Source organism: Rissa tridactyla, chromosome 5 (genome assembly GCF_028500815.1).
Source record: "Rissa tridactyla isolate bRisTri1 chromosome 5, bRisTri1.patW.cur.20221130, whole genome shotgun sequence".
Lineage (NCBI taxonomy): Eukaryota > Metazoa > Chordata > Aves > Charadriiformes > Laridae > Rissa > Rissa tridactyla.
This window is the reverse complement of record NC_071470.1, coordinates 72,848,050-72,870,693: the sequence shown is the minus strand read 5'-3', so window position 1 is coordinate 72,870,693 and position 22,644 is coordinate 72,848,050. Positions and strand designations below refer to the sequence as shown.

The 22,644-nt window shown below is 39.6% G+C and overlaps 1 protein-coding gene across 8 annotated transcripts in view; it reads left to right on the top strand.

Moving 5' to 3' along the window:
- The window catches only part of ZNF827 (zinc finger protein 827), a 110,209-nt gene that overhangs the window by 44,902 nt on the left and 42,663 nt on the right, over nucleotides 1–22,644 (top strand). For all 8 annotated transcript variants that reach the window (XR_008466826.1, XR_008466825.1, XM_054204200.1 and 5 more), the window contains exon 5: nucleotides 12,413–12,646. Coding sequence is in view for 6 of the 8 variants with exons in the window: in XM_054204200.1 (XP_054060175.1) it covers nucleotides 12,413–12,646 (234 nt within the window). In the remaining 2 variants the exon portion in view is untranslated. The remainder of the gene's footprint in view (nucleotides 1–12,412; nucleotides 12,647–22,644) is intronic.

Below are 22,644 nucleotides of genomic sequence, written 5' to 3'. Positions count from 1 at the left end.
TCCACATGCAAAGCATGTGTTTCTTGTGTTTTCTTTCACTGTCAGATCGTTGCTGTAAGAATGATACTCATACGTGAGACTCTGAAGTGGAGGATGTGTTTAGGATGAATCTATTATATTTCATGTGCTCTTTTATTGATTTGACCAAATACTTCAGAATTGTGGACATGCTGGAGGGGTATTCTATACTAAATGTTTTCAAAATCAGCCTTTAATTTTTAAAGAGAAAGAAGTCAGGAAAAATGTCACTGAAGAAACTTCTGTTTTGCAAGGAGGTGGCAGTCCCTATGGGAAGTTTTAGACTTTGGAAATAGAGGATAACCTTTTCAATAGAGAATAATTGGTCACCTTTTTCCTTTAAATGTAATATAAGTTGTATTTTAGCAAATTTTATTGTCGGGTAAACTAAGGAATTAGCTCTGTCCTACTGCCATTGCCTTGATGAAACCACTATCATTTATTTTGGAAAGGCTTGCTGTCCTCATCTGCACAGACCTTTATACCTCTGGGACTGCAATTCTGTGGGGAATCGAGTAGAATGGGTAAACATAAGAAATAAAGCCTGAGGCTTCATGGAGCCAACCAGGAAAATGGAAAAGAGCTGAGGACAAGCAGGAGGTGAAATGGGCTGTCGCAAATGGTTTGCTGTGTGGATTGGAAGCCACAGAAACCTCCCCTTTAAAAAAAAAAACAAAACAAAACAACAACTGTTGATATAATTTATTATTATGAATAATAAAATATCAGTGAGGATGTTTCTGTTTTGGTTTGCTTGTACGTTTTTTTAGTTCAGTTTTGAATTTGGACTCTACATGAAATCCATTTTCTTATGTTGTCTGACAGTCGTCCCATATACGTTGTTGTTCCAATGTCTATCTTAAATTTGGGTTGCGGTGCTCTAAGTGGCTCTACACATCAGCTGTACTGACCAGTGGATGGTTGTGCTTATGATGGCTGCATGTAGCAAGAATGAGAGCAGAAAGGAGAAGGGGGAAAGACCTGAAAGCTGAGAAAACATAGAATGTTTTGATGTGTTTTTTTTCATGTAGCAGTTGATAGGGAGCTGTTTACAGTTTGGCAGACAGTCATGTTTTCAATGTCTGATCTATTGGCATCAGAAAAAGGATACAAATGTACATTATTCATGCAAAAGGCCTATGCAGTTATTTTATGGTGACTTACTGAAGGTCTTGAAACCTGACTTGTATGCACTGTTACCTAGCAACATGTTATAAAGTCACTGGGGGAGTGAGATGTATCTGCAATTTTGTATGTGTGCATATTTGGATTAAAATGTACTGCCAGTCACCAAGTTTATTACACCAGAAGAGCAATGTTAAAAGGAAAGGAATTTCTTTTCTCCTGAGATTTATATTGTGTTATATACATTTAGCTCATGCTTTCCTCCATACAGTGTGCACAAATGTAGAGCAGAAGTAATTCTTTTAGCAAGTTGGCTAAGTATGAGCTGCATTTTTTTGACTGCTTGCTGCGCTGAACCAAGTTCCTTTGAGTGATTTCTTTATTACGACACTCTCGTTAGGCCCATCAGAACTTCAATTATTGGCCTTACCTTTTCAATGATATAAATCTTTTGACATCTCAAATTGTATATGCCAGTTGTAACAGCCAACACAGATTTGTCGAGACCAAATTATGTCAAAACAATCTAATTTTCTTCTCTGACAGGCCTTGTGGCTAAGAAAGAAGCAGTAGATAGATATATAGGCTTTTAGAATTTGGCATTTATTCTTATTGAATATTGATGGTTTAAATGAACACTTATTTTTGCTTGCCAATGTTTATTGCTCCTCTTCTTGGTTGGTGTCGGTTTGTATGTGCCTAGTTTCATAGGAGACCTCAGGGCCTGTTGGTTTTAATTTCTGGGCAGTTTCAGCCTCTTCTTTTTCCAACTGCGTGACTCAGAGGAGTGCTTGTCTCCCTCCAGACCTAAGAGTTACAGTTTCCAGAAGTTTAACTGGTGTGCCTAGGGTGAAAGATGGTACAAAGTTGGTGCTTATTAACTATTATGAATTTTTAAATTGAGTCTTAATAGGCATGTATATAATCCTGGCTCTCAGTATTATTTCTGATTGTGCGATGCAGTACCTTTCTAGTCTAGCTGAAGTGGATATCAGATGGTTGGAAAACAGTACATTGAAAGTAGTTCACAGTGAAAAGAGATCTGTAAAAAATGTGCAGCTGTTCAATATAAACAGTTGCACAAATGCAAAACCAGGAACAACTAGCTAGGTAACAGTTCTGTGGGAAAGGAACAGGAGTTAACAACATCATACTGGTGCTAAAAAGGCCGTCATTGTACTGGGATGTACACAGAGAGAAATAGCCTCAAAGAAGGGGAAACAGTCCTGCTCTTCTCAGTCTTGCTGATGTCCAGGGTTATGGCGCTATAGTTTATGAAGACCGCAGACAGTTGGAAAGACTTCAAAGGAGAGCAGCAGAAATGACTGGAGGTTTAGAAAACATGTCTAGTGATGGATAAAAGGGAGTGAGGTTGTGAAGCCTATAGAGAAGACTAAGAAGAGTCATTAATAAGGCTTCAATTAATTAAAAAGTTTTTGTGGGGAGAAGAAAATAATCTGTTGGTCATTCATTGTAATTAGGACAAAAAACAATAGGTTTATATTGTTGTGGGGTTTAAGTTGGCAGGAAAATCTTTCAAAAAGTTGAGGTAGGTAAACCTCTGTGATAGCTTGGCTGGAGACATTGTGGCATCTCTGCCACTGCAGAATTCTAAAAACAGGTTAGATAACTACCTGTCAGATATGGTTGATCACATATTAGGCAGTAGGATGGACTAGATCTGTGTATCTTGGTCAGCGAAATATAGGACATCTGAAGCAGTTGCAAGACATTTCAGCTGAACAAAAGCAAACAGCAAGCTGCAGGGAAGCAAAGTGGAGAAAAAACTTACAGACATTCAAAGTTAGACCTCATTTCGAGTGGGCCAGAAATGAGCTGTGATGACAAACTGAAGGAGGGTAGATTTAGATTGGATATTAGGAAGAAATTTTTTACTGTAATGGTGGTGAGGCACTGGAACAGGTTGCCCAGAGAAGCTGTGGATGCCCCATCCCTGGATGTGTTCAAGGCCAGGCTGGATGGGGCTTTGAGCAGCCTGGTCTAGTGGGAGGTGTCCTTGCACATGGCAGGGGGGTTGGAACTAGATAATCTTTAAGGTCCCTTCCAACCCGAACCATTCTGTGATTCTATGACACTGCTCAAAATGGCCTCTGAATTTTTTTCTGAAAGACTTAGGAGAGCTTTAGACTTACAGAGATAGATTTAAAGAAAATACTGGTGTGGGTGACCTTTTTGAGATCTCGTCAGCCCTAATTCTGTGCCATTGCTTGCCAGAAACATTTTTAGTTACATGTGTTATGACATTAGGCATAACAAAAATCACCAAATGTAAATCTAAAAATAAGATCAAATCTTGAAATTTTTTCCAGATTCCATTCTCTAGGTCCTAGTTTAGGGTAGGAGATGCTTTTAAATTCACAAGAAATTTAAAAGAGTTCTCTGAAATTTTATTTAAATTTGGAAAGGATTATTGTTTGTAAAGACAACTAGCAGATGAGTCTTAACATGTAAGCTGAAGAATATTTAAGCATGGGCATGCTTTTAGCTTCAAATGTTCCCCGTCTTATTTCAGTAGGACTGCTTGTATGCTTGAAGTTGCCCAACTACTTTGCTGGATCACTGTTTTGCCAGAATGTTTTCTTCCCCTAGTCTGTTAATTCCACATTGAAACTTTGTAACTGCATTCATATCTTAATTTGCAGTGTATTTTCTTTTGCTGTTTCAAAGGTTTCAGCAGCAGACATTATACAACACATCTCTTTAAATACTTTTGTCCTTCTACCCACTTCTAAGGCTTGTTGTCTTTTGTAATAAAAACCAGCTTTCACAGTGATCCAAATTACAGTGGCCAATGTACTCTAGTGAAGTTATTACTATGCCTATGTTATATGCTGCAGTTACTTTTCATAACACTCAAAAATAAATGAATCCCATCAAAATGAATGGGATTCTTGCTCTATTGATCTCAAAGGAATTCTGTGTGGAAACAGTAATTGTGAAGCATACTTCATTGCTGGCCTCTCTCCCCCACCTCTCTGTGTTCACCAAGTGCATTAATCTAGAAAGCATGTCTCTTCATCTTGTGGCGGTGTATATTATCAAGTGTGCCCTGCTTCTGCAGTTCTTTTTATGTTCCCCAAGTTACTCGCGTGGAAAAACTTTAAAATAGAGAGGAGGAAGGAGAGAGAACGTGCTGAGGGTCTGGGGCTGGCCATGTTAAACAAATGAGAAACTACGTTTTCTCCCAGTTTAAGTCATACCTGCTGTCACCATCGTGCGAGGAGTCAGATATTTATTTTGGAAAACAATGCCATCATGGGATTTTGGTGACTGTCCAAAGCACTTGGACTTTGCATTCATGTTTTATTAGCTGATTCCATTAATGGAATAATGAAATAGGAAATCACCAGACAGCTACATACAAAATATTAATTGATAAGCTAAGTAATCACTTAGATTTTTTGTTCTGTTTGGCTCTTGAAAATTACAGCATTCCTTAAAGGTAACACAGGTAATTTGAAACGTTTTAGCATTTGCCATTGACAGTACTGAACTGACTGCCTTGAACTCTTCAAACAGCTATTTTTAATAAAATAAAAGCATGTCCAATTAAATTGTCATAATTGATGTATTTGTGTAGCAAGTTCCAAAGAAAAGACCATGCTGCCTATATTTAGGATTCGTAGTTTATGCCAGAATGTAAAATTTCAATTAGAATATGTAAGCGCACAGGACTGGCAATTATGGAGCCACATCCTTAATTTAAAAATACTGTGAATTCCATAATGCTGCTGTCAGTGTAAATACCCCTGATGTCATCAAGCTCTCTCTTTGAAGTGTCTCTCCAGATTCACATTTTCATAATTTCCATATAGACCTTTAATTTAAAATAAAACCAAAAAAGGGCGATAGCATGGCTAATTAAAACTTGGGCAAATAAAAGCCTGTATTAATCTTTGCCATTGATATATCACCACCCTTATAATCTCTTTTCAGCAATTGCTAGTCTTACATCCACAATTTCCTGACATCCTTAAAATCATACCCATCATGTTTTACACCTTGAAGAAATATGTAGAATTTAGCAAGATAAAGCAGTGTAGGCTCTGTTCTAATCCAGTCATTTAAAATGCAGGATAACAAACTGCTTTTTTGTGAACTCAGCCCAATATAACTTAAAAGAAGACATGAATATAATTCTGGACCAGCTCTGTGCTTATAATGGGGTTTTAATATCTACACAAACTCTTATACTTGGAGTATAAGACTAGACTAGACCGATGGCTCTTTTGCTTCCCTGATTACACCGTTATTCTGGGCAGAAGTCCTAGCTCATGAGCCTTACTGTCACGTCTGTCCAAAAAGGGAATTGAAGACATTGTTAGTTCAATCATCTCTGATTGTTTGGTTTGGTTTTTGTTTTCTTAAACAAATACAAAAGTCTGTCTGGTGGTGTTTCTCTCCTTCTCTGTTTCTGTTCCTTTGTAGAGAGAAGAAATTTTCATACTGCAAACAATTCTTTCCTATCAGCACCAAATTTCCCTTTGCTCCTTCACTCTCCTTCCCCTCTTTTCTCCAGCTTTCCCTGAATTTTACCTATTCTGCTGTTGTTTTGATTTTTACCCGGAAAGGAGAAGGTAGTCTTGGCAGATATTACGACCTTGTTTAGCAGGTGGGACCTTGGCTGTATAGCAGACATCTTGGGGCATGGTGGGATGTGTGGTCCTATAGGTCCCATAGCAATTTGTCTAATTCCTCCATTCCACTTGGACTAGAACATTGTGAAATTTTGAGGGACAGTAGCAGGACTGATCATTCTCCAGTGCCGTGTCTCATTTTGCTTGACTACAGCCCCTTAAATGCAAAGCAGCTTTAGAGAGGATCGGGATAGTTAGCTGGCCTTTTCTTAACCTCTGCTTACACATTTTTAACATACTGAAGCAAGATGATTTGGAAGACCTAATGTTTTAAGTGGTCTCTAGGAGCCCAGAGATGGCAAGTCTTCACATTATCATCCTTCTTATGATTGTCTATTCTGACGTTCTGCTGCTTTGATAAAAAAGAAATGTTTTAATGCTGAGCACCCTTGAGTCACAAGTAGCTTTTTCATTGATAGTTCCCGTCTTCTTCCTTGGAGTCCTATAGGTTAGTTCATTTGGCTGAGGGCAGAGTAGAGGGCTCTGAAAATGAGATGTAATTGAGTTAGCACTCCCAGGAGGGTTAAGTAACATGAGGTGCTCTGGGACAGATGATTACTCCAGGGCAGAAGACACTAAAAAGAAATGAGAGACCACCTAGACTGTCCTGCCAGAAGAACAGTATTTCTCCTTTTGGGATACTTACAGTGTAGACACCCTTTACATCTAATAAGTTGAACATAATTTATCAGCCCAATTAGATTTTAGTCTGGAGATTCTCCAACAAGTTCCAATTGCATAGATTTTTCTTGCAAAGCAATTAGCTCACTGGTGGCGTCTTTCTGCAGTGTTTGTACCCCTTACTCAGTTCTTGAATGTCATCAAATACAAGCAATAGTCTCCGTGCAGAATGCCGACACATACCTGCACATTTCAATTACTACTCCAAAAAAAGTAGAAGACTTAAGTCATACCATTTATTGAGCATAGCTGCCTTCAGGATAATGATGTCCAGTGTCGGGGAAATGTGTCTTCCAAATACTGCGGAACTGATGTGTCAAAAGTCCTTCGTTTGTTTTAACCACTGCAGCTCACAACTAACCAGCTGGAGTGGAAGGCTTCCTGTGTCATTCAGATGCTCTAGCTCCAGTAAGACCTGGATAAAACACTCTCCTTTCTTCCTTAGGTATAAGTTATGCCATAGTTCTCTTGCCATGGTGGCTCTGAGGAGAATCACAGGAGATTTTCTTGCAAGATCTCAAGGAGACCAGTTCAATTTGCAGTGCTTTTTGGAATGTGGCCTCACTTTCCCCTTTTCCCTCAGCCATGACTGGCCTGGTCTCTCTCATCTTTGTAGCTGTAGTAAGGCATCACTTGTAAAATAATATGGTGGTGCAGTGGTGTTCTGTGGTGTTTTCATCACAGATCTTGTCAACCCAGACTCTGTAGATCCTTTTTCTCATGGCCGCTTTTGTGGCAATGTTTTTGTTGTGGATTCTTTTTTCTTTTTCATGTTCTTTGCTCAGACCGATGGAACGGTGACCAACTCCTTGCTGATTGTGACTTGTAACATTGAGTTTGGCTTGAAGTAATCAGTCCATTTTTCTTCTTTCAATTATAAACATTTTGAGCATTTAGAAATCCCCATAAGTGGACTGATGCAGTTAGCAGCTTCTATCAGAGTGTTTCAGATTAGTGGCAGATGCCCAAAGCTTTTCTTGTGGCCTTTGGCAGTTTGAGGAAAGTGTTATAATTTTCATCGTCTACTTTTGCCAAATGGATCAAATGATTCCAGTTTCCAGGAAGATAAAAATCAGCAGTCTGGAATCTTCTTTGATCTGTTTTTTTTTTTGTTTTGTTTTTTTTTTCTGGATATGGAATGGAATGGAAGAAATGGAGAATTATCTACTCTGCTTGAAAGACTGCTGTCTGTTGGTTGCATTTGCTGGGTGGCTTTTTTTTTTTTTCTTGCTCTGTATTTCAAAATTAAATTGCTGGGTGTTTTGGATTCAGTCTGCAGGCAACACATCCTTTAGTCCATTCTCATTGCAGTTCAGAATGAGTATGAATATAAGTTAAATATGAATTAAGTATATGTATGTGTATCTATTTTTGTACGTAGATAGAAGATGTTATTCCGTCTAGGGAGTAACAATTTTGTAGCTCAAATATACTTTAATAGACTTCAACATTGTCTTTTTAATCCTTGTCTAGTTCTAATTTTTAGAAGATTCCTCAGTCACACAGTTTTTTAAAAACTGGTCTCAGTCAACTTTTACTTCCCTTATTTGCAGGTTTTTTTTTTCTTACATCTGTTTACTATTCCCCCTAATGTGATTAGTGGATGCATCATAGTTGCTCTTTCCCATGTGTTAGCAATTTTGCCCATAATTGTGGTGAATCAAAGATGGGACAGAGGCAAGAGTGGTAGGGATTTTTGTTGGTTTGGGGGTGCCTTGTGTTTTGGTTTTGTGTTAGTTTTTTTCTGTCTAGTTTGAATGTATGGATCTGATAGACTGGACAACTTCCCCCTTTTTTTATTTGTCCTTCTATTTAGGCTTCATTTACATTGGAATCTGCTTTAGTACATTTCAAGAAAGAGTAAAAGCCCCATTAATTGAAGCAATTCAGTTGAAAGCAACCCAACAGTTGTCTGATTTTATTTGTCTTTGTTTTCTAGGGGAAGAAAAATAAGGTAAATAACTCTTCTATTTTTGTGATTTGTCTACAATTAAAATGTTTGATTTTTGGAAAGTGTGGTCGGTTCAAGGAATGTCGGTTAATTAAAGAAATATAACCCTGCTTCTTTCCTAATTTATTAATTCTACTTCTGTCCAAAGCCAAGCAGCTAGAATAGGCAGAACCAGCAACATAGGTAAGAACAATAGAGAGTTTCTTTTTCCCTTCATGTAATACTGCCAAGTGGGCCATGTTTTATATTCCTCATTGGTGATGTCTTTTAGACACACAGGGACAAACTGAGTATACAGATCTCATGAAGTGCTTATTTAGATTATGGCTAATGTTGTACTGGTAGATTTGTTGTCGGCATAATTTTAGCGTTGTTAGCCCAAATGGTGGCTCAGAAGTGTGAGGGAGCAGTGGCTTATAGCAGCGTGTGCTGTCGCAGTAGGAGAGATGATGTGTGTGGAAGGGAGAAAAGGGGAAAGTGAGACATGGGAAAGGAGGGAATCTTGAAGGATGCCCTGTTCAAGTCATTCTGGGTGTGTCACTATCATGAAACTATGTAAACTCAGATGTGACCTACACCTATAGGTGTGACCTTTTTGGTTCTCTGAGCTATAAGAACTTGGCATCATCTTAGTAGAGTTTGAGAATACCGTGGGATGAAAAGAACAGAGGTACCTCTTGTTACTACCATTGGTTTGGGTCAAATTGGCTGCTGAGTTTTGGTGTGGTAATAAGAGGGTTTAATAAATGCTAATTTCTTCCAAAATCACCCCCTTTGATCCTCCTTCTTGTGGCAAGGAAATCCATAAGGCATCTGCCACTGCATACTGTAGCACCTGACTGAAAAAAATCCCAGTTTAAGGCTATGATATTATATGAATTCTGTTTCAGTGATTCTACTTGTGTGTGGATGTTTTTACATGGCTCTTAACCTGCCTTATAATGGACCATGCTATATGGTTGCAAACTTACACTGATCTATGTATGTGAGTTTAATATCACCTCTGTATTTTAAATGGTAAAAGCGTATGGTGACCTGGTCTATAGTGCTTCCTCTACCTTGTCTGTTTTCTGCCCTGGTTCATGGGTAGATACGTAGCTGGCTTCACAGGTTAATGATTGTTCTCAGTGGGTCATCATTACCTCTTCACTCAGACTCATGTTTCCTTTATTTTTTGGGACAGTTGGAATTAATACCTTGTTGAAATGAATAAATTCAAAAGATTTTTTCCTCCAGGTTCTCTGAAAGTTCAGGCAGAATGCTCTCTATCCGTTGCACTCAGCTCCTCGTGGAGGTATTTTCCATATCAGTAGCAGCTAGAGTGGCATGTTTTAAAAGAGAAGGAATAGGCCCTTTTTTTTTTTTTTTTTTTTTTGGTGACCATTTATCACCCCGGGTCAAATCCCAGAATAGACTGAGCTGGAGAGATTTGCTGAGAGACAGGCTGAGAGAGTTGGGGTTGTTCGGCCTGGAGAAGAGAAGAGAAGACTCCGGGGAGACCTTACAGCGGCCTTCCAGTACCTAAAAGGGACCTACAGGAAAGATGGGGAGGGACTCTTGATCAGGGAGTGGAGCGATAGGACAAGGGGTAATGGCTTCAGACTGAAAGAAGGGGATTAGACCTTGGGAAGAAATTCATTACTGTGAGGGTGGTGAGCCACTGGAGGCCTAGAGAAGTTGTGGAAGCCCCATCCCTGGAGGTGTTCAAGGCCAGGCTGGATGGGGCTTTGAGCAGCCTGGTCTAGTGGGAGGTGTCCCTGCCCAGGGCAGGGGGTTGGAACTAGGTGATCTTTAAGGTCCCTTCCAACCCAAACTATTTTATGATTCTATGAGATGTAGGCCTGGATAAAGAAGATAGATGGATTTTTTTATTTACTTTTTTTTATAAGTACCTTGGTAAGGTTAAGATTGGTTTCAGTGCCTTAACCTGTATTTTGGTGAATTAAAACGTGCTTTAATGTTTCATGTTTCTGCTTTTGCTCCCCTCCCCTTTTTTTTTTAAGGAAAAAATAATTCTTAATATGGGTAAAAGTACTTATAGGTCATATTAAAAATTACGTATATTAGTTAATTTAATTTCTGAAGTAGTGAATAGCACCAGTGTGTACGCACATGCTGCTTATGTGTACACTGTTTAGACCACTTGCTTTAATCTTGTTCTTTGGTAATGGCTTGCCAACCAATAAGAAAGGAGAAAAATCAAACAACTCCAGAATATAAACTGTTGTGTTGCAGGGTAATGTAGTAGCTGATTAAAAAAAAAAAAAACACAAAAACAACAAAACAAAAAACACACACAAAAAAACCCACACACAATAAAAACCCAAAAAACCCAAACCACCACCAAAAGACACACCACAAATAAAACAGAAAAATGGACTGTGTTGAAATGAACAAAGCTCAAAGTACTAAGCAGAAGTGTCTGTTTGCGATAATGATGGCAATTATACCCCATATTTGAGGGTTGAGGTCTCTGGGAGATGGTGAGCGCTTCACAGTCAGATGCAGGAATTCAGATTCTCTAGGAGTCAGTTTTTGGGGGAACTGCTGAGAAGGAGAGTACCTGAGGAAATAAGCCAGGAAAATGAGGAGCCAGAGAGTAGGCAAGAAACAGTGAAGTGGGGGAGAAAGTAGACCAAGGGCTTAAGCAGGTGAATGCTGCCAGTAATGGGTTTGTAAAACAAACAGCTTTCTGCAGCAGGCAATGCATGTTGGCTTCTAATGCCTTGCCGTAGCCTGTGAAAGGGGTGGTGGGGTACATCCTTCTTACACGGTCCGAGTGAGATTTGACAGAGCTCATCTGCTGTGTTGGGCAGATGAGCTGGTGGACAGGGGATTGTCATGTGGAAAGAGGAAAATATGTAGGAGAGGTAATGAGGTAAATGGAGAGAGAGCCTAGAAAGGTAACAAAAAGGGGGTGATGCTCTATCTTTCATACTTGTGGAGACAGAGGTTTAGAGAGGTGAGAATGATGTGAACTCATCAAAGTTTGTGGCACTGAACAAGTCATCTGCTGTGTGTTACTGGGAAGTTAAACTGAAATTTTGAACAAGAAAAAGCCACTAAGAGACAGGGGAGTAAGTATCTCTTAATGGTCAAACATAAAGTATTATAAGAGCCGTTGAAAAACAGTGCAACTTCTTTAGCCTTCTGTTTGTCCTGCAGTCTGCCTGTGAATGGGTAAGGAAGTATTGTTTAAGAGGCATTCTTGGGTTTATCCCTTCAACCAAATGCAGTGCAAAGGATCTACTGCTGTCATGGGGTATTGGAAAGACTGTTCAAGAACATCATTCAGTGTGTAGATTTTAAGCAGCCCCAAAGTCTGTGTATCCTTCTTGAGACTGTGCAGCTGCTTACATGGAGGATTTAAAATGATTGTTTTAAACTTGCTCTCTTTCTTTTTTTATGGATGTAGAACATGGAACAGTGCTCTAATAGAATCTTCCAGTGCAGAGCTGTCTTCTGAAAATCCCTCTGTTCTCTTTCTTAACAAATACTAACTTTTAGTACCTAAGAATTTGCTGTTCTTTTCCCTTTCACTCCTCTCTTAGGTTTCTTATCTTTCTACTCTTCATCTCTTCCCTCTTTTCCACACTCTAAGAACTCAATATGTAGTACCCATGGGCTTTGCCAAATTTGCCTTTATGTGAAATGATGTTTTAAACTTCCATCAAGTCTATAGAACACCGACAAACCAGTGACATGGGGAATGTTTTTAGGAGGAGCAGTAAGAGAAGGATAGTTTCTTGAGCTCTGGTACATGCAGTTTTTGTGTTTCGGAACTGTCCTTTTCTACAGAAGATGCAGAAGTTTGTTTACCTCTTGAAGCATCTTTGACATGCTTGACATGTGTTTGACATGCTTGCTTCCAGTACCTGCTGTAGCATTTCTCAGGTTATGGTTTCTTCCTGCTACTAGCTGCTCTATGACTATATATTACATACCTCATTAAGCCTCACTTCTTTCCTTCTCTTGACAGCTGCAAATCAAAAAGAGCCATTGACTCCTAAATTTAAAGTGAAAGAGGAGCCTAAGGATGAAGAAGCTGCAAGTTCAGCCTTGTCTCAGTCCAGCTATGTGTTCAGCCAGGAATCCGAAGCTTCAGCTCCAAACATCCCTGAGGAGAAACTCAAGCCACAGGATGTGCAGGCAAATGTGATGAGGCAGGACATGTCAGTCAAGGCAGCATCTGAGCTCCTCATGAAGCTCTCAGGTAGTTATTTAATTTAATAATATCCAACTTAATTTTTTTTTGTGTATGCTAGGAGGGTTACCTTGCAGAAGGAATGTTTAGCTATAGTAGCAAGTGAAGAAACAATTGAAAAGGTCTGTCTACACAGGTTCATATACATCTCGGTTTGGTCTGTCACCATAGTATCTAATTATCAGTGCTCTGGTTTGCAGATTAATGACTGTGGGATAAGTGAAAAGAAATGATGCCTTAAAGCTTTTAGATATTGTCATTTTTAAAATGTACCAATTTATTCACACGTGTCACTTCATTAACATCTTAAGAATGTGTGTCCGTACTGAACCTGATATGGCCTTATAAATGATGACTTTTAAAGCCTTCTAGTTTTTGTAACAATATCTTGAGCTCAAAATTATAAGATACACTGTTAAAAAAATAATGTAACTCCCTCTGCTGTTAGGGAGACCACTTGAACTTGCCTACGTTGCTTAGTGATACATCCTTCTGCCAGGCAAGTAGACAGTATGCATATGTGTACACACGTGTACTCCTACAGCTGGAGGGAGTCAAATAAAAATTTATGTTCTGCTAATCATGCTTTATCTAACTGTCAGAATCAAGGTTTAACTTTAAGGGAAAGTAAAAGGATTGAATTCTCCCTGCTGGCAACAGGTTAAGTGAATGATGAAAAGGCTTTGAACTTCTAATAGACTTCAACTTTTAAGACTGAGATGTGAAAGTCAGTCTGAGAGGCTGGGTTCCGTACTTCCGCACCTAAACTGGATCAGTTAGTTTTTAAGTCTTCTCCAAAACTGGACAAGAATTGTTTTTTTAAGTATGCCAAAGTCATGCAAGAGGTGCCAGTTTAAATGCTTACAAGTTTAGTAACTTCTGAGATCCCTGCCAAACCTATCTGAAATTATTTGGCTTGAATGGGTGCTGTCAATATTGAATTTGAGCTCAAATTTGTACCTGCAAGACTTTAACGGTCTAGGATCTTCCCCATAAATTCTAACATGTAATTAATTCACCCTCTTCATAGCTGCACACTTCAATTTGCAGAATAATTTAAATCATTGATTTGCAAGCCTTCTGTGTTAATTGTCCAAGAAGTGCTTCCCAGGTACAAAAGTTGATCAGAGCAGAAGTTTCCCAATTTTTCACAGACTCCCGAATACTAAACATTTGGTTATTAATATAGTGCACTGTTGCTGCTGGTAACTGGTTTGATTATAGTGTTCTGGTAGCAGAACTTTACAGCCTGATGAATGTTAACCTGTGACTTTATTTTTCTTGCTGCATATAAATTTATAGAACTATTTTCATAAAGAAAGAGCTCTGTAACTTAATGATTTCTCAAGTGCTTCAGAAACACTAGCATTCTTGATTGTGAATCTTGAATTCAGCACTAGCAGTCTATGTTTAAATAGTTTTATTACGGACTGATATATTAAAATGTTTGTGCCTTAAATATCTGTTTATATGAGTGAAATCTGGCACGTATAAAATCTCGGTCAAGTCTTCAGTCACTTCTGTTGGGAACTCCTAGTCATTAAAGGTTGTAGTAAGAAATAAACTAGTTTAACATTTCTCTTCTGATCTCCTAGTGATTGAGCAGTTTTTGCTGATAGTGGTCTTTTTGGTTAATCCATAGATTGGAAGGTAAGGAATTACTCTAGGATTTACTCTGTTGGTATTGCTGCAGTTGGTATTCCTGAATCAGCCAGTGGGTGGGGTTATACCAAGTTTTCACATACACTTGTTTTCAACTTGCACTTTTCTGAATTACCATCTAGGGCAGAAACTATACAGGAGGAAAACACTAAAATACAGTTTAATGTAGGACAAATATAAGAGGAATATCTAAGATCAATAGGACTTTAGTGTTTGTTTAACATTTACTTTATCTGGTGGAATACTCAGATCAATATTGACTTCCTAGCTTATGTTAGGTAATTCTGCACTGTGTTTTAGAACTTAAATAATTAATCCACTTCTTCAGAATAAAACGAAAACAGGAACAAACTTCCTTCTTTTTCCTGCTACTGGAAGGAGGAAAAAAAAATATGTAAAGGAATGAGTATGTCTGGATGCTCTACTGTCTGTGGGAAATCTTCAGTCAAGTTGTCCTTATTAGATTTGATATAATATATAATTGGGTTTAAGTCAGCTGCTTCCAGAGTCTATATATTCTTGGTGAAGACTGAATGGATTACATCCTTGTCTTGTTATTTTCACTTTCTTCTGTGTAATACTGATTACCAAAACCTGCACTGCATACAAATTCAGCAAGGCATTTCCAACATAATAGTATTTTGCTGTCTGCATTCCTGAGGTATATTTTTCTGTTATCCCCTGAGCAATAATATTGCTGAGTGTTGCAGCCTCATGGGAGCCTTTTGGGATTTAGGCATGGACCTTGCTGTCTCCTTTCATGTGAAGGATACACTGGTTTATATTTTTCACTGGGAAATCTCTTTTCCCAAACAGAGATGCTGTGTTGCCAGCTCTTAGCTGAGCTTCTACAGTGTAGCGGAAGGCCTTTCCAGCTCTGGAGCCTAGTATGGGCTCGTGCATACTGCAAATCACCAGCCCTTATAATGGAGGGACTTGTCCGCTACTCAGAAACTACTCTAAAGGTAGGGAAAGTTAGAAGAATACGCATATTTTACTGTAGTAGAACATTAACAGCACACTTACTAGTTATCATTGTAGAGGCAGATGTACAGAAACAAGAGAAAATCACATGCAGTGTCTATTTTAGTTCTACTACACAAGGCTCTCTCTTTTTTCATTAAGCTAAAAAGCTGTAAGGACACCTGCATGCTTCTAGCAGCACACAACCAGTGTTTAAGATCAGGCCTTTACCCTGTCTATTACTTTGGTGAAGGTGGACCTTATCTGGAGATGCTGTGCCCTTTCGTATCAGTTTTTTCTCCATTGTGTTCCACTTGGATTCAGATCTTCTACTTCACAGTTCACAAACTTGATACCTAGTCACTTGATACCTACTCACCCTTCTTCCAAAGGATTATTCAAGCTAAGAAGGCTAATGTCACTTGGGCACGTCTAGGCAGAATGCATTTCCATCCATATAGTTACAACAGAAGTTCCTAACAACTGATCTGCTATTTAAAAATAAATGAAACGCCCATTTGGAAGAAATGGTCTTTGGGGGTTAAAAGGCAAAGTTCAAGCCTCAGTGCAGACTTTCAACCTACATTTTACGGAAGAACGTAAAATGACTACCATGATTTATACGAATGTACAAAGGTGAGCTGTAGATTCTGTCCACTACTAACTCTTGACTGAGACTAGATCCAATGGCAAGCAAACAGATTTGAGGAGACAGTGGAGTGGGGCAAATCGCTCTCATCCCGGTTTGGAAGGGTGCCATCCCTGCAAGATTTTAAATTCCTATTAAATGTTGCACAAAAGCACTTAGAAGAAATGGAACTAACGTATTTCAAATGCACCTGAACCGGTTTTCTACATTCTTACCAGTTCTCTTTCATGGAAAAGCTAATTTATTTCTCAAAATGTGTAATTAAGTGGTGCACCCAGTGATCCCTGGTCAGTTTTATACACTCAATCTTGCAAATTGAAAGGTAGGTTTCAGAGGAGACTGAAATTTAAAATAAATGTTTACATTTACATGCTCATGTTTGAGTCTAAAACCTCATTTTCTGTTGAAATAGTCATGCTGCTAATATATTTTGGGCATGTATTATCTTTCAGAAGCATACAGTGTTTTGCCTTCTTGTCCAAAAATGAGTGCATAGCTGGAGGTGTATAAAATCTATTCCAGGTACTGGCATTTTATAAGTAATATTTTACCCTGGTGCCTTGAACTATGACATTAGTATGTCCCCGTCTTTCCTAGAAATGTTGTCTGAATCACATTTGCCTTTAATTCAGCTATATCTTATTTGTGAAATGTAGTCATTTTGCATTTCAGTAGTAATTCAGGTTGTTTTCCTCCTCTCTCTCTCTTTTCAGTGGATCAATTCCCCATGTATTGCACATATCCTTGTTATCACTAGCAAATGCATGACCTTTGTGCTACTCAGTTCCTTTGGATTTTTTGTACTTTGGTCTTTGGGTCATGCAGTGCTTCTTGTAATACACCAATTCCCCAGTACCAACCATGTGTCATAATTTTGGGTTATCAGCAGATGCAATTAGTGCATACTTACTTTTTGTGCAAGGACATGAAGTAAAATGTTGCATGCAATTGATTCCAAAGGCATTCTTAATCAACTCCATTTATTATCACCTAATTATATGACAATTCCTCTTTCAGCACAACTGGTTATTCAACACAACTGGGTGTTTGGTGGTGGGGTTTTTTTTCCTTTTATTAAGGATTAAGTCTTTATCTACTTGAAAATGCTTATGCTAATTTCCTATTTCGTGCCTTGTAGGGGTTTTCTTGACACTATATCTTACATTTAACTGAAACCAAATGGATTGGAACTTCTATTTAAAAAGAGGAAGAAAAAGAAAAGAGAATGATAGTGCAATTCTAGTATAAAATGAAGGCCAGAACACCTCAATGCGACTCCCATACCAAAAAGGGCACATCATGCGTTAGGGCACAGTGAGGTGAAGGACCGTCTGAGGTTTTTAAATTAGCTCATACCAAAACCAGCCCAGTGACAACAGCACAGACTTCCAGAGGATCTAAATAACGGTATCATTTAAAAAAGTTTACTAACTAGGAGTGCTATCTATGTGTGTGTGGCTGCACAGCTGGTGTCAGATTTACCTCATTTTAAGGCTTGGATGACTTTATGCTTGGCTGTCACCAGCAACATGAATTGACAACAAAAATGAGCCCGTGGCTAGTAAGCTATTATTCTTATCAGTCCCCAAATCTTTCCAGGTTTAATGGGTTGCATTGGCAGTCTTCTGGTTTATTGTTACTATGGTGAAGAAATACATTCTTTGGGTGAGGTGGGGGACAGAGAAACTAACCTTCCTATATATTTCTTTGTCATAACTTTGCGGACTGTTCTGGGAAGCGCTTGTACGGAGCTAGGCTGCTGTCTTTGGAGATAGCTGTTGTCAGGACCTCGTAAGAGTCTCTGTGCCTAGATTGCACGGGAACTGTCAAGAGTGCTTTCATCCCTGCTCAGAGAGCCTTGATAATGGGCAAAGGAGTGAAAATATAGGGAAGTCTTTTGTTCCTTGGTCTCAAATTGCTCATTAGAAAGCTCTGGGCAGCAGCAGGTGCTTCTCTAGAAGCTCAGAAAAGTAAGCAGGGAAGTGTATGATCCAAAATAAGACTTTCTCTTGATGGGAACTAGGGAGATGGCAAGGCATGGCAAGTCACATTGCCGGATTAAATCCCACTACTAGCCAAGTGTTTTTTATTGGATTTTTTGTTTATTTTGTGTTTTGTTTTTGTTTTTTCTTTAACCAACAGAAATGTGAAATTGATTGTGAATGGTTAGAGTGAAACTGTGTTTTAATTACAGTATAGAAAAAGATGGGATTTTCTAGATAACGAGATTTATTATTACAATGTGTCAGGTTCCAGATTCTTTTCAAGATTTTGAGACTCTCCTGCCAATGCTGTATAACACGAAGTTCGTATCAGGTCACGGTACGTTCATTCAGTTTAATAAGCTTTTCCATGACATCTGCATAATAACATAATCCCAAAAGAACTCAACTAGTAATGGATTCTTAGCTATTGATGGGGTTTGCCACATTTCATGATGACTTTAATGTCTAAACTCAAAAGCAGGAAAAATGTGAAAAAATACTGCCCATTCACAGGAGGAGTATAGGATTGGAAGTATGGAAGTCTGCAAAGTCTAAGTTTCCCTCCTGCTGTAATTCTTTTAAAAAAAAAAAACAACAACAAAACCACCACAAAATGACAAATATCGTGGAAAAATAAGTACCTTGTAACAGACTCTAGCTTTTAATTCAGTCGATGCTGTACTGTACCTTTAAGTCATTGCAATTCATCTTCCTTTTTTCCATGTCAGGGTAATCTCGACATTTAATGAAAACCATGTTAATTTAAAAGATTAGATAATTTGGAATAACAAGAAATCATAATGCCTGTGGCTCAAATGTCCTTCTTTTGGTGTTCTGGACTTTTATGTTTTTATTTTTATTTTCTTTTTTTAAGAATTGTCACTAAAGAGTTTAACAAACCCCCTGATCCTTTGCTTTACTGCTGTTCCTTGATGATGTTCAGCCAGGTGGGAGTGGCCACAAAGCTATGGAAAGTGGGCATGTAAATTTTTTTCAAAGTGTCAGGGAATTCTGGATGCACAGTATTTGCAGAAGGGCCTCTTGCAGTCCCCCTTGCCTTTGGAATGTCAGCTTGTAAAGACAGGAGAACTGGAGCCAGGCTCTCTGCAAAGGTACCTCTTGCTGCAGAAATGCTAGACTAGAATTTTCTGGAACTAGGAGAATCGCATAGATTGGAATATGTTGTAAAATAACAATTCACTGCACACGTACACTTTTTATCAAATTCTTTCTTGATCTATGTTTTGAGGGGTTGGCTGTGTTCTGCAGGTAGGATCTTTCAGGTAAGTACAGTAATTCTACCATTTGAATGGAGGGAACAGCAAATGTGTGTCACAACTCAAATTAGTCTATTGCTTTAATTTGCTCCTTTTTTTTGTTGTTGTTGTTGGCTTGCGTTTTTGTGTAACTCAGCCTGTAGTTGCAAAATTCTATAACATGGGAGTTCAGAGGTTTCACTTTAACAAATATGAGCTGCTTTATGATATATTTTTTTAACGCAGCATCCTGTACGTTGACTCAAGGCACATTGACATTGTCTTATATAAAACAGCAGTTTGAAAAAATACTAGCAAAATAAAGCAGGAAGCACAGCGCCCTAGGGAACGTCAGATGTTACTTGTTGTGTCTCTGTAGCAGAACCTTCAGGGCTCGCCAACTGTTCCCTACCTCTGAGGTTGTATTTAAGCTGTTTTAGGGCATGTTTATTTCTAGCAAATCAGAACAATTAGCATAACAAAATGCCTGATTCTCCATACTGAAAGCTTTTGAAGTCGGTACAAGTTGACCCACTAGTTACCCCTGTCTACTTGATTGTGAAAACTAGTACGTGAATCCAATTTATGAGACATATGGGAAAGGCTTTCTTTTCTAAGTTGATTCATAAAGTTGATTTGCAAAGCTGATGGGCATTTCAGCAAATACGAGCAACTTAGAGTTGTAGTTGCAGGATGAAGTTTTAAATAAAATGGTGGGAAGAAGCATGAATGATTTAAGAAGGATTCATTTGATTTCAGCAATGGAAAGTCATTGTACAGCTCTGTATCAGCAAAAGCAATATTTACTACGTGACTTGTGTGTTTTATTAAATCTGTGCACTTGATTTTGACTTTGATCTCAAATAAAGTGAAAAGCAGACTGTGCCGCATTTAGAAGAGCGTGTTCAGTGTGTCCCATCTAGAGCAGGTGAGTGCTGTGTAGAATCATAGAATAGAATAGTTTGGGTTGGAAGGGACCTTTAAAAGGTGATCTAGTCCATCCCCCCTGCAATGAGCAGGGACATCTTCAACTAGATCAGGTTGCTCAGAGCCCTGTCCAACCTGACCTTGAATGTTTCCAGAGATGGCGCATCTATCACCTCTCTGGGCAACCTGTTCCAGTGTTTCACCACCCTTGTAAAAAATTTCTTCCTTCTATCTAGTCTAAATCTACCCTCTTTTAGTTTAAAACCATTACCCCTTGTCCTATCGCAACAGGCTCTGCTAAAAAGTTTGTCCCCGTCTTTCTTATAAGCCCCTTTAAGTACTGAAAGGTTGCTATAAGGTCTCCCCAGAGCCTTCTCTTCTCCAGGCTGAACAACCTCAACTCTCTCAGCCTGTCCTGGTGCGAGAGGTGCTCCAGCCCTCTGATCATCTTTGTGGCCCTTCTCTGAACCCAGTCCAACAGGTCCATGTCTTTCCTGTGCTGAGGGCTCCAGAGCTGGGCAGGGTGCTCCAGGTGGGGTCTCACGAGAGTGGAGGAGAGGGGCAGAATCACCTCCCTCGATCTCCTGGCCGTGCTTCTTTAGATGCAGCTCAGGATGTGGTTGGCCTTCTAGACTGCGGGTGCAGGTCGTCAGCTCATGTCTGGATTTTCATCCACCAGTACTGCAAGTCCTTCTCAGCAGGGCTAATTGCAATCCCTTTATCCCCCAGCCTGTATTGATACTGGGGTTGGTCTGACCAAGGTGCAGGACCTTGCATTTGGCCTCATTGAATGTCATGAGGTTCACACAGGTCCACTTCTCAAGCTTGTCTAGGTCCTTGTGCATTTGACCCCACTGTCTGTGTCATTGATGAAGATATTGAACAGCACTGACTGCTGAGGGATGCCACTCATCACCAGTGTCCATCTGGACATTGAGCAGTATACCCTCTGGATGCGACCATCCAACCAATTCCTCATCCACCAACCAGTCCATCCATCAAATCCATATCTCTCCAATGTAGAGAGAAGGATGTAGTGGGGGACTGCGTCAAAGGCCTTAGAGAGATCCAGATAGGCAACATCTGGACGTGTTCCCTTTTCCACTAATGTAGTCATGCCCCGAGCATGAACTTGCCTCCATTCACTCCTTTCCTTTAAGCTACCGCCTTCAGCCTGGTGGGGGGAGGATACACAATGCCATTGATCTTGAGTTTTTTCCAGTGGCTTTTTCTGTCTCGGGGAGGGCAGAGCTTTGTTCCACCAGTCTATCTCTTTCTCAGATTCCGTGATACTCCTTGTCCTTTCTGCTTCCTGCATGTGGAATACCGTACCAGCTTTGGGCTCCCCAGTTCAAAAGGGCTGTTGAGAATTAGTAGACAGTCTAGAGGAAGGCAGCAGACCTTATTAAGGGTCTAGCGCTCCTGACCTACAAGGAGGCATTGGGGGAACTGGGCCTGTTCAGTCTGGCAAAGGGGGACTAAAGGCAGATCTGATTGCAGCCTGCAACTACTTGAAGGAAACTTAGAAAAGCAGTGGAATCAAACTCTTCTCTGTAGTGACAGATGGTAAAAGATGAGGCAACAGCTACCAGCTGCAGCTTGGAAGGTTCGGAGTGGACATGACGAAAAATTTCTAGTGCAGCAGTAGAACAAGAGTTACCCAAGGATGCTGTAGCTTTTCCTTGCTTGGAGGTTTTGAAAATGCTGCTAGATAAACCTGCAGCTGATCTGATCTAATGCCGATGATTCATGGAATAATTTAGTTTGGAAAGGACTTCCAGGGTTCATCTAATCCAAACTCTTGCTCAAAGCAGGTGCAACAAGACCAGGCTGGTGAGGGTCTTTTTAAGTTTTGAATATGTCCAAGGATGGAGAACCCAGCCTCTCTCAGCAATGTGTGCCAGTATTTCACCATCCTGACAGTGAGTTTTTTTCTGTGTATATAAACAGAATTTCCCATGTTCCAACTTGTTTGTCTACTCTTAACACTATCACTGTGCATTTATGAGAGAAGCCTGACTCTACCTTCTCTATGCCTTCCTTTTATACCTTGGGGAATTGTCAACAGCAATAAAATGTCCCCTTAGTGTTGTTTTCTTAGGGCTGAACAAACCCATTTCTCTCAGCTGTTCTCCTCTTGCAGCAGCCCCCTAGCTATCTTGGTAGCCTTCTACTGAACATGCTCCAGGATGTCAGTGTCCGTCCTGTACTTGGGGAGTCCCAAAGCGGTGCACAGTACTCTAAATGCAGTCTTATAAGCGCGGAATAGAGGATAAGAATCTCCTCTCTCTACCTGAGGACTACAGGTTTGATAATACGGCCCAGAGGATGGTTGGCTTTGGTTGCCACAAGGACACATTGCTGACTTGGGCACAACTTGCATTGGATCGTGGTAGTCTCAATTTTGTGAGAGAAGTAGCTTGAACAAACTTTTTCTAAAACTTGGCAATCTCTGTCCTGGGCTGTAGAGAGGTGTTATCTAAAATTAAATTTCAGAGGCACTCTTACTGCTACGCCTTCTTGAGGTGACACTGTCAGGCCTTCAGGGATGAATGCTGTACCCTG